The 13,415-nt window shown below is 38.0% G+C and overlaps 1 protein-coding gene across 1 annotated transcript; it reads left to right on the forward strand.

Moving 5' to 3' along the window:
• On the forward strand, positions 11,124-12,600 carry LOC109231517 (protein YLS3-like). Its single transcript, XM_019397178.1, has 3 exons — positions 11,124-11,764; positions 11,947-12,057; positions 12,319-12,600. Exons 1-3 carry the CDS (start codon positions 11,431-11,433, stop codon positions 12,465-12,467), a joined length of 594 nt encoding a protein of 197 aa, XP_019252723.1. The 5' UTR covers positions 11,124-11,430; the 3' UTR covers positions 12,468-12,600.

Genomic DNA, 13,415 nt, shown 5'->3' on the forward strand with positions numbered 1-13,415 from the left:
TGAGCCTTTAGAAATGATACAACCCTGCTAGGAACATAATCTAATGCACCCCTCCTCTCTAACCGTGGAAAATCAGGCATGGCCAACGTCATAGTCCTGGTGTGACAATCTAGAATAGCATAATCAGGCGATAACTAGTCCATGCCCAAGATAACATCAAAATTTGTCATACTAAGTAACAATAGATCAACTCTAGTCTTAAAACCACCAATAACAACTAAACACGACCGATACATACGGTCCACAACAATAGAATCTCCCATAAGCATGGACACATAAACAGTGAGAAATACCCAAATACGGAGCTAATTAAGATGACACATATGAATAAGTGGATCCCGGATCAAATAAGACTGATGCATCTCTATGGCAAACCATTTTCGTACCTGTAATGTCTACGTCTAAAGAAACTACCTTTGTCCTACCCGGAACAACATAGAATCTGGTCGGACCTCCCCCTCTAGGGCGACCTCTGCCTGCCTGTTCTCCACCGCTATCTGGATGTGTCGGTGGAGTGGCAACTGGGGCACAACCATGGCCAGGGAAGTCTATTAACCTAACTGAATCCGTGGAGTCTAAGTATCCTGGGGAGGTGCACCCTTCCTATGTTTGGGGCAATCTCTAACCATGTGGCGGGTATCACCATACTCAAAGCAAACTCTCAATTGGCATGGCATATAGAACTAGCTAGGGCCTGGTCGGCTGGACTGATCGCTGAAGGCACCCCGTGCAGGAGGTGCACTAGAAAGTGGCTGAGCAAAGTGTGCAACCTGACCTCGGAACAACTGGAGCACCACTAGAAGCTGGAAGTGCTGAATGAACTGGACAGATCACACAGCCTCTGCCATGACGGGCTGTAGCTGTAGCGTGACCACCACTTAATCCTCCCATACCATGAGGCCTCTTGGACTCCCTATCATCTCTCTCACGGCCTCGCATACCCTCCAACCTACGTGCAATCTCAACCACCTCCTAATATGGAGTATCTGACTCCAACTCTCTAGCCATGATGAATCTAATACAATAGTTGAGCCCCTCGATAAATCGATAGACTCGCTCTATGACTGTAGAAACCAAGGCAGGTGCATGATTGGACAAATCACTGTATCGAAAAGCATACTCTGACACTATTATAGTACCCCTAGCGCAGCTGCTCAAACTCCGCGTGCCAAGCATCCCGAAGGGTCTGAGGGACAAACTCTCTCAAGAATAACTCTGAAAACTGAGTCCAAGTAAGTGAAGCCACCTAGACTGGGCTACCTCCTCACCACCACTGATATGCCGCTCCGGACAGCTAGAAAGTAGTAAAAGTAACCCCACTCGTCTCCACAATAACCATGGTGCGGAGAATACGGTGGAACTCCTCAAGAAAACCATATGCATCCTCTAAAGCCAAACCACTGAAAGTAGGAGGGTGGTACTTCTTGAACCTCTCGAGCCTAAGCTGCTCCTCCTCAGATGATGCTGCCCTAACCACGGGCTTAACCGAAGCAACAGGCTGTACCAGTATAACCTCTAGGACCTGATCAACCTGGACCCATTGCTCTGGGTTACGAGCCGCGGGAGTCTGTGCTCCTCCCCTAACCAGAGATATGGCTGGCGCAAGTGGAATCAACCCCGCCTGAGCTAAGGTACCGAACATGCTCAAGAACTGTGCGAGAGTCTGTTGAAGTGGTGTGGTGGCAACAGGCGCCTCGGGTGCCTGTCCCCCAACTGGATCTACTGGTGGCTCCTCTGTCGCAGCTCAGGCAGGTGCTCTGGCTGCACCACGTGCCCCTCCTCGCCCTTTGCCCCGGCCCCGGCCTCTCGCGGCATTTGTAGGGGGCGCGGGTGTTGGATCCAGCAGTGCGTGTCCTCGCCATCAGTGAGAGAATAGAAAGTCAAAGATTCAGTTTCGAAGTCACTAATTCGCACGATAAGGAATCAAAGAAGTGAAATTTTCCTAACAGTTCTGTATCCTCTCGAAGATAAGTACAGACGTCTCCGTACCGATCCACAAGACTCTACTAAACTTGCTTATGACTCGTAACACCTATGAACCTAGAGCTATGATACCAACTTGTCACGACCCAAATTTCCCTATATGTGATGTCGTGATGGCACCTAGTCTTTATGACTAGGTAAGCCTAAGATTTAATAACAATGGAAAATATGTAAATAACAAAATACTTAAACCAGTATGATAAACTCCTATAACTTCTGAAATAAAGAATCTCAACCATACAATCCCCAAGAACTGTGAAACAGAGTCATAAGCTCTATAGAATAAAACTTAGACATCTAATACATCACTGTCTGAAAGAAATACAACAGGAAGTAAAGTATGGAAGGGGACTCCGAGGTCTGGACACGCCGAGCAGGCATACCTTGAAGTATCCGTAGGCACAAATGATCTCTAGCAACCGGCACGAGTAGACGTACCTAGATCTGCACAAAAATATATAGAAGCGTAGTATGAGTACACCATAATGGTACCCAGAAAGTATCAAGCCTAACCTCAGTCGAGTAGTGACGAAGCCAGGTCAAGACACCTACTAGGATATAAATAAGTAGTATGGAAATGTAATCAGGACAAATAATGGAAAGCAAGAAATAATTTATACGAAACAAGATAATAATTTGAACAAATACCGGAAACTAAACCTGGGAATACATAAAAGAAGTATTTGGAGAAACCCAAATGATCATATACGGTCAACAACTGCTAGAACAAATAAGAATGAAACAACAAGAAATGTTCCCACCAAAACTCTTTGCAACATGAAATGAACAGCTCACAATCTTTCCTTATACCGCCACGTGAGCCTTACATTTGAAATAGGTTTAGAAAATAGTTTTTCCCGAAATAGCTACACTCACTTTAGTCCACCTTATGACGCCGTGTGGCTTCATGTAGTTCCCCTACAAGAAACACGCACATAAGTCAACCTTATATCGCCGCATGCACATTAACCCCAAGCCTTATACCAACGCATGCGCGTCAATATCACATTACAATAACAATTCGCACCACAAGTGCCCATATATCACAATTTGCCAACAATCTACAATATCAATATTTACACAACAATAGCCCACGGCTCTACCACAACAAGTACAATAATATCAACAACAACAATGAATGTAAAATGCTCAAAAGGGAGATGTTTTAACAATAACAATTTCGCCTCAACAAAATAATGAATTTTATCACTTCAACCCAATAACTCAACAATGAGAGACAATGCATAACCACGATGCTAAATAAGAATAACTCACAATGGAAGAGATAACGTGTAGCGATAACTTCAAATAATGGAAGTCAACAATGAAAGAGATGACATGAACAATAACTTTAATTAATGATAATCAACAACGAAAGATAACATGTATAATGACTTCAAATAATGATAATCAACAATAAAGAGATAGGATGTGATAATAAAAGAAGCAACAAGTTCAACTAGAGCATGAGATCAAATTATCAATTAGGAGGTAGAACAAGTGTTAACGAAATCATTTAATAAATGTGAGGATAGATTTTACACAAGTAAAAATAGATTGACTAAGAGCACTAGAACATGATATGGCATTGAATTAAAGCATCGAAATAGTCTAAGTAGCCAAAACCGATCAAATACCATATACAACCCGTGTACCCCACTCGTCACCTTGCGTACACAGATTTCACTTAACACAATTGAATCAAACAATACCAATCCTAAGGGGTAGTTCCCCCACACGAAGTTAGGCAAGACACTTACCTCAAATAGGCCAATTCAAAACTCGAAAATATCTTTTCCTTAAAATTCGCCTCCACATGGCTCAAATCTAACCAAAATCGACTCAATATAATCAAACAATGCTAGGAAATTCAATTGCAATAGATAACTCTAAGATCTTTACACTTTCCCAAAAGTCAACAAAAGTCAATGTGGGACCCTCCCGGTCAAAACTCAGGTCCAATGGTAGATTTCGTCTACCCATGACCCCACAAGTTTATATATGTGATTAGTTTCAAAATCTAAGTCCAAATCGACTCTCAAAATTCAATTTCTTATTTTTCAAAAACTTGACTAAGTTTCACAAATTTTCACTTTGATTCACATGATTTGATGTTAAAATCTAAGATATGCTGATGGAATATGATTAGAAATGGATTAGAATCACTTAACCAAGGTTTGCAAGTGAAAATCCACTCTTCAAATTGCCTCCTATCGAGTCTAGGGTTTAAAAATGAGAGAATGAGTGATAAATCCCGACTTTCAGCCCTTATGTTCAGGTGCAGTTATCGCAATTGCGCTATAGTTTCGTAATTGCGAAGACAACCTCGCAAATGCGGCACTGAAAGACAGGGAATCTCTTCGCAAATGCGAAGACGGGATCGCATTTGCAAACCCGGTTGCCCTCGCAAAAGTGACATTTTTTGTCGCAAATGCGAACTACCCAAAATCTAAACCACTTCGCAATTTCGAGCCTGGCATCACCATTGCGACACCTGACCCCCCCCCCCCCCCTTGCTAAGCTCGCAAATCTGGCCCTGGTGTTTGCAATTGCGACACTAGAGCACCAAACACCAATTTTCTTGCAATTTCAGTTCAAAATACTCCGAAATATGTCCGAAACTCATCCAAGCCATCGGGCCTCAAAACCAAATATCCACACAAGTCTAAAAACTTCATACAAACTCGCACGTGCGATCAGAGCACAAAAATAACATCTAAAACTACGAATTGAACTCTAAAATGCATAAAATGTAAGGAAATTTTAAAGAATTTCTAGAATTATAACTAAACGCCCGAATCCTATCAAGTCAACTCCAAACGACACCAAATTCTGCAGATAAGTTCTAAATATCATAACGGACCTATTCCAAGTCCCAAAATCAAATTTCGCGCTCGATAGATAAAAGTCAACCTACGGGCAAACCTTTCAACTTCATATTGCCAAATTTCAGCAAATCAACATAAATCAACCTACGAACTTCCAAAATTATTTCTGGGCATACGCCCAAGTCCAAAATCACGATACGAAGTTGTTAGAGTCATAAAAATACAGTTTTGGGGTCGTTTTCACCAAATTCAAAGTTTGGTCAACATATTCTAATTTAAACTTCTAAGTCAAGAATTAAGGGTCCAAATCAATTTGAAAGCTTCTCGGAACGAAAATAACCGACCCGGCAAGTCATAAAATCATAAACACACAAGTGTGAAGCATAAAAAGGGGTAACAGGGTGAAATTACACAAAATGACCGATCGGGTCATTACATGCCTCGGCCTCTAGCAATAGAGAGAGCAACTCCTCCACCGCCGGGTACATCTGCTGCACGTGTTCTCACCATCTGTGAGAGAATAAGAGAAAGATACTTAGTGCAACATCAATTGCACGTTAGGAGATGAAGAAAGAGAAGTTTCCTAACATCCTATAGCCTCTCAAAGATAAGTACGGACGTCTCCGCACTGATCCGCAAGACTCATTAGGTCGGCTCATGACTTGTGAGACCTATGTGAACCTAGTGCTCCGATACCAAGCTGTCACGACCCAATTTCAACTATAGGTTGTGATGGCGTCCAACGTCGCCGCTAGGCAAGCCAACGGTAAAATATCCATGTATTGTTCATTTTAATATTTTTAAAGTAGTTGATTTTATTTAATAAGAGAACGATTAATAGGTGATTGTAGTAATGTAAAGCATAAAATAACGAAAGAGTGAAATAGTAAATTTAATAATCAAAACCATAAAATATCTACTAGAATCTCCCAAAACCCGGTGTCATAAGTGCAAAGGCAAACAGTAGAATATACAAAACCTCTTATACTACTGTCTGGAGTAAGATAGATACAAATGTAAATGAAACAAGAAAAGACTCCGGGCGCTGCAGAATGGGCATAGAGAGCAGCTCACCGCTAAGTCTCCGAGTAGCAGGGGTACGCGCCTGTATGGCCGCCAGATGCACCACCCTCAGATCCTGCACGATTAGTGCGGAAGTGTAGCGTGAGTACATAAACAATATGTACCAGTAAGTATCTAGTCTAACCTCGAAGAAGTAGTGACGAGAGGTCGATATCAATACTTACTAAAGGTCAATAAATAAACTGCATAAATTATAAATAGGCATGGAATACATGAGTAATAACGAATTAATGAACAATAAATAAGTGGTTGTTTAGCTAAATATAAATTAAAATCTCCAACTATCACATACTATTTTCAACAAATAAGAGCCATCAAGTAATTATAAATTCCCTAGTCATGGAAGAAATATCAAGTATGGTCGGACTCCAAGCAATATCACGCACGATTTATGCCGTGGTCGTACGGTCCGATCCAAAATATCGCGTACACTGCCGAAGGTTGACCAGCGCAAACCATAGATGCATTTATTATACCACGAGGCATTCGGTCCGATCCAAAGGAAGAAAGAATACTCTACAAAACTCCGATTAACGGCTACTACAAGAATAATACACAAGGAGGCATAATTTTCATTAACAGTCTAGTAACCCGCTAAAACTGAAAGTAATGAAGCTTAGTCTTTACATATCCTTTCCAATATAAAATATAATTTAAGTAATTAAACTAACAAGTTGAGTGCAAATAATACAAGTAATAATATTAAAGTCCTAAAACTACCCGGACATAAGCATGACTTTTTTAGCTAGATGCAGACTCTCATCACATTGTACGCACGTAGCACCCATATATAGCACCAATGGGGAAAATTCCCTCTTAGAAGGTTAGGCAAGAGACTTACCTCATTTTCAAGTTCTCTTTCCGGTCCACAATTCACACTAAAGCCTAAAATCTATGCCACGCAATCCGAAACTAGCCAAGTATTATATAAATTAATCAATATATGCTCAAAAATTTATAATTTAACTATTAGAGTAATTACCCAACCCAAATTGGGAGATTCCTAAAATTCACCCCAGGCCCACATGCCCGGATTCCAAAAATTTTTGTAAATAAAAGTTACCCATAACCTCACGAACCCAAATATATAAATTTTACTCAATTTCATAATCATTTTCGTGGTCTTATCCTATTTTTATCAAAACCTAGGCTTTTCAACTAAATCATATAATTTTTCACAATTTACATGTTAAAATCTACCCATAATCTATGTATTAAACTCACATTAGCTAGGGATTACTTAATTTATGATTTTAAATGAAAAACCCCTTCCAAGAGAAAATGGCCTAAGTCCCATTTTTCAAAAACAAGTCTCTGCCCAGGCATTCCTTCTTCACGATCAGGGAAGAGGCCACGCGATCGCGAAGGCAAACTGCCCAGGCCCCAGAAAATACACGTCGCGAACGCAAAAGAGGACCCGCGATCGCGAAGTCTTGTCTGACCAATGCTTCGCGAACGTAGCCCTACCTTCGTGAACGCGAAGGGCAATTGGCCAGCAACCCCCCAGCCCAACTTCTTCTATGCGAACGCGGACACAAGTATGCGAACACGAAGAATAGTGGCCCAGAGCATCGCGCTCGCAAGCTCCTCTTAGCGAACGCGTAGACCAAAACCTCCCCTAGCCACATTCCTTCATCGCGAACGCGAGGCAATCTCTGTGTTCGTGAAGAAGGAAACCAAAATCAGCAAGTGTAGCAGTTTTGGACTTAGCTCCAGGGGTTCGAAATACACCGGAGCCACCCGAGACCCCGTCCAACTGCAACAACAAGTCCATAAAGATAATACGGACCTGCTCGAACCATCGGAACGCGTAAAACAACATCAAAACTAAGAACCGCACCCCAAAACCAAATTGAATCAAATTATGAACGTCAACCTTTTCAACTTACTCCGAACGCACCAATTCATACTCAGACTACTCGCAATGACACCAAATTTTGCGTACAAGTCATAAATCACTGTACGAAACTATTTCCATGCTTGAAATCCCAAACGGACTTCGATAACACTAAAGTCTACTCCAAACCAAATTTAAAGAACTTGAAAACCTTCAATGCACCAACTTTCAACATTAAGCGCCGAAACGCTCCCGGATCATCCGAAACCCGATCCGAACACATGCCCAAGTCGAAAATCATCATACGAAAATCTATTAGAACCGTCAAATTTCGCTTCCAAGTTCGTTTACTAAAAGTGTTGACTCAAGTCAAACTTGGCCATCTTAGGCCACAATTAAGGAACCAAGTGTTTCGATTTCAATCCGGACCCTTCCAAACCCAAGTCAACCACCCCTACAAGTCATAAAACAGTAAAGCCATATACAGGGAGTCTTAATTAGGGAAACAGGAACCTAAAAAGCATAACGACCAGTCGGATCGTTACAAAAGATGATACGGTCACTAAAGTTTTTCGACTCTTCAGATGATACAAAATCGTTTGAATTATTTGGGTGGGAGTTACGTTCTCGGATTCCTTACAATGGTGTTGTTGTCATTCCATGTCCTTGTCCACTAAAGAGTAGTTGGAGTTAACATGATCTAATCGACTATTCATAAAATAGTAACTCTTATTTGCTTTAAAGAAGTTCTTCCACTTTTTGACATGATTATTTAAAAGCATCGCTCGGTTATTGTCTCATATTGAAGATTAACTAGCAATTGATGTTATTTATAAAGGCATGTAAATAAGTAAAGAATAGAATATAAATTTAAAATGGTGTTACCTCTTCTTCAACTAATATTATAAGCCTAAAAACAACTTCGTATCTTGGATTTTTATACGGTATTACTATGCCTCTTCGATTTAGTAATACTTTTATCACCATGTCAAATGAGTAGGGCCCGATGATATCTTTTAAGGGATTTTTACCTAGCTATGCTATAATAGAAATATTTTTATCACTTTTATTTAGTTTTCTTATTAATTACTTTGTATAGCTATATTTACAAGTTATATACAAAACCATAAAAAAGAGAAAAATTCAAGATCCCTTAATTTTAGCATGTCAGTTACATGACACTAACCCCTCATTTCCAATAATCGTCCCTTACATTTAAGGTTCTGTTATTTTTTTCTTTCTTTCTTAATAATCACCCAAAATCTCTCTTTTATTACCACCCTCCCCCTCCCCCCCCCCCCCTAAATTTCCGATTCTTTTCCTTTTCCAAAGATTTTCAAACCTAATGTCTCTCTTTCTTACTAATCACCAAAAATCTCTATTTCTTATTGATACAATGCCGACGAAATTCGAAATATTGCTCTAGAATAAAGTTGTGAGTAAGTTTTGAATCTTGTTTTCTTTCTTTCTAAAATCTTTATTGTGTGTGACTTGTATATGATACAGCAATACCCAAAATAATAATCGATACAATACTAATATAACTATAATACGGTTATATTAGATTTTTAGTAGAGTTGTGATTCAACTTGAAGAAGATGAAGATCATAATTGTATCCAATTTTTCAAAAATATATCGTAATTGTATTATAATTGTATATGTATCATAATTGTTGCAGAAATTGTATTACAAATGTATGATAATTGTATATTAATTGTATATTATTACGAGCAGTTGTGAGTTCGTGACAAATTTCACAGTTTGTATCACAAATATATGATAATTGTATATTAACTTATTAGTATTGTATCAAGTATTATTTTGTGTATTGATGTACCCGATACAAGTTACATATAATTATGATACAAGTATGATGCAATTATATTTTAGGATTGATGTATCTGATACAATTCAAATACAGTTATCATATAGTTGTCATACAATTATCATAAAATTCCTGAATATTTCTTCGTTTTCAGTGTTGTCCAGTCTCCTGGTAGAAGAACGATACAATTGACGATTTTTTAATAAAATAAAGTTGTCAGCAATGGTGGGAAGAGAGAAGATGGTGATTCTTGGCGTAGATTAAGAAATTTTGATGTAAAACATAGAGAGAGAAGAGGAAAGGGAAAAAAAAGGAAAGGATGTAATTAAATTCCTTATTGAAGGGGTGTGAGCCTTTTAAGGAGCAATATATGTAATTTGTAAGAAAAACATAAATATTTATTAAAATATACAAAACATAGATAACACAGGTAAATAAATTTCTAATATAATAATAACTAGGTAAAAATCTCATCATTTGTTAGGATAAAGCCCAAAAAAATAAATAAAATCCTAATACCCCAAAGGTTGAGCCAGAACGAACAATTCTTCACCAGATGGGCTTGGATCGTGACATTGTCTCTGCTATCGAAACAAGTGAAAAAGCCCGGCCTCTACTTTTGCAATGTACTACATATTCATGTGAAATTCAAAAATAGCCAGATTTATAAGTGGTAATTGAAAAATAGCCACAGTTTTAAAAATAATTGAAATATAACTACTTTTTATATGAAGATAAATCTAAACGAAAACACTGTCCAAAATCTAGAAAATATTCCAGCATAATATACTCGAGTTCCAGTATAATATACTGGACTTCCAATATAATATATTGTTTTAGCATAATATGCTGGAAGTTCATACACAGATGTTCCAATCTCTAGTATATTTATGCTGGAATTTTCCGTGTGTTGGAGTTCCAGCATAATATGCTGGAAGTTCATACACAGGTGCACCAATCTCCAGTATATTTATGATGGAATTTTCCGTGTGTTGGAGTTCCAGCATAATATGCTGGAAGTTCATACACAGGTGCACCAATCTCCAGTATATTTATGCTGGAATTTTTCGTGTGTTGGAGTTCCAGCATAATATGCTGGAAGTTCATACACAGGTGCACCAATCTCCAGTATATTATGCTGGAACTTTCGTGTTGTAGCAAAATAGTGGCTATTTTTCAATGACTTTGCAAACGCATGCTATTTTTCAATTACCAGTCCGAAAACTGGCTAGCCCGTGCTATTTTCACTGCGGATTCTACACGATTTAACAAGTTAATTACCTAATTTAATTTGATCCACAAAATGAGTTGAAGTTTACATCATAAGCATGCTCATATGATGTCATGGCTAAACTGAGCCCAGACAAACCAATGATAACACCACGAAAAGGAACTTCAAAAAATCAGCTAAGTATGAAGGAGTGGTCCAAGTTTCACTGGTTCACATCCTATAGTGGGTTGGTAAAGTGGCCCACTTTGTGTATCTACCTACTTTCCCATCCTCAAATATTGAAGAAAAAAATATAGCTTCTTGTTTCTTGACAACTTTTTCAGTTCTTCTACTTAGTGGTTCTTGGAATTTTCCATAAAAAAGCCAGCAATATTTCTTGGAGACAAAAGAGAAAAGGTTTTAAAAAGTTATGTGAACACTTTTCAACCACTACAAAAGATTTGAGTACTATTTCCTTAATCTTCATCCAAACACCTGGCTATTTTTATTGTTTGTTTCTAGGGGTAGTTTGTTCAATATATATAAGCTAAGATGAAGGGCTAAAGGGAATGTCTATATTTCTCCTTATCTGCGCACTATTTGAAATAGCAAAAGGCAAAAAAGGATTCAAGATACCTCAGTTCCCTTTAGCAACATTTCAAAATGTCTTCTTGCAACATGAAATATCAGTTCACATTGATGCTGGTTTTCATGTTGTGTGTATTTGCAAATTCAGACACTGAAAAGGACAAAGAAGAATGTACACAATCATTGATTGGTTTAGCAACATGTTTGCCTTATGTTACAGCTAATGCACCAGCTCCTACACCAGATTGCTGCACTGGCTTGAAACAAGTGTTGAAAGCCAGCAAAAAATGCCTTTGTTTGCTAATAAAGGACAGAAATGATCCTGATTTAGGACTTAATCTCAATGTTACACTTGCTTTAAGCCTACCTTCTGTTTGTCAAGCACCTGCTAACATTTCTCAATGCCCTGGTAAGTACACTAAAGAAATCTATATCCAATTTGATCCTTGTACTTTGAACTCCTTCATTCTTTTTTAACAGGGGAAGTAATAGTTTTCAAAATAATTTTTTTAATTATTTGTTTCTGAAAACTGAAAAGAGTTAATTCTTAACACATTTATGCGATAATTGACAATTTGGAATGATATGCAGCTCTTCTCCACTTGCCACCAAATTCACCAGATGCTCAAGTGTTCTATCAAATAAGTAATGGTTCAAGTAGCATTGCTAGCAGCCCACAAGCAAATAGTCCCATTCCTTCGGGTAAATAATAAATCCTCTCATCTTTGTTTTTTTTTTTTTAAATTTTAATTTAACTTCTATGCACTAACAACATTAAAAAATTGTGCTCAAATTATTTTACCAGAAACTACAAGTAGCCACTGGAAAAATGATATTAGTAACCTGGAAAATAAGACAACTTACCTGCTACAATTAACTAAAAATATATTGATCGTGTAAAAATCTGGAGGAGCTTGACAATTTTCTTTTTTTTTTTTTTTTTTTTTTTTGAAATTTGAGCAGTTGGATCTAGTCCCACGGGTGCCCCTGCTGGTGCAGCAAGTGCTCCTAAATCTAATGATTGCTGTCACATTGGAAAGAGATGGTTTGGACTAGACGCAATTGTTGGAGTTGTCCTCCTGTGGTCTTTAACTTCAAATTCCTTCATATGATTCTAATTAAGCTGATTTGTATCGTAATAATATATTGGGCTATCATTTTGTTAATGGATTATCCTTGTATTCTTGTTATACATGCGTCTTGATTGCCCTTCTAATTTGATATTCACTACTCCCTTCGTTTCAATTTATGTGAACCTGTTTGGCACGAAGTTGAAGAAAAAATGAAGACTTTTGGAATTTGTAGTCCGAAACAAGTCAAAAAGGGGTCGAGAGTATTTGTATGGTTACAAAAGCTTCAAATCTTCGTTTCATACCACGTTTAGGATTTTTATTCATCCTAAATCTCTTTCTTTTAGTTTTCTTGAATCTCCATTCTTTATTAATCTAAAATTAGAGGATTTGATATTCATTCCATTTACTCCGATAACGGGATCGTAAAGAAGTAATTCAAATGCGATCACGCAATTTATTATTTTCAATTTTAAGTTGAAATGATGATACTACATTCTTTTTATAGAATATTTGTCATAGTCGAAGTATATAAGTGACCGTCAAAGGTCATGGTAGGGTGGTAAGTATCCTTCTATTTTAATCAAATATTTCGAGTTCGAGCTTTGAGAATAGAGACTCTTATAATATAAAGTACTTTACCATTCAAATAGAACTTTCCAAGACGAATTTCCACAACGGATGTAAAAACAGGACCATAAAAGACGGGTTTATCTTTTCAATAAGTTAGGAAAAAATAGGCCTAAAAGACAAATTAATCAGTTCATAGAGAAAAATATGCACTTCAGTTGGACCCAAAACTTTTATCCAGCCCAAGTCTGGATTTCACAGAGGTCAGTTGGCTCGAATATAGATGGTAGAAGATAATTTGGGCTAGTTTCGTGGAACCTCCATATGAAGTCCTTCATTTGATCTAACCTTACACCGTTTAATTACCTAAACAAATTTGCATAATAAGCGATTGGGGTTGCTAATCTGCTCTACTTATTT

This window comes from Nicotiana attenuata, chromosome 1, assembly GCF_001879085.1.
Source record: "Nicotiana attenuata strain UT chromosome 1, NIATTr2, whole genome shotgun sequence".
Lineage (NCBI taxonomy): Eukaryota > Viridiplantae > Streptophyta > Magnoliopsida > Solanales > Solanaceae > Nicotiana > Nicotiana attenuata.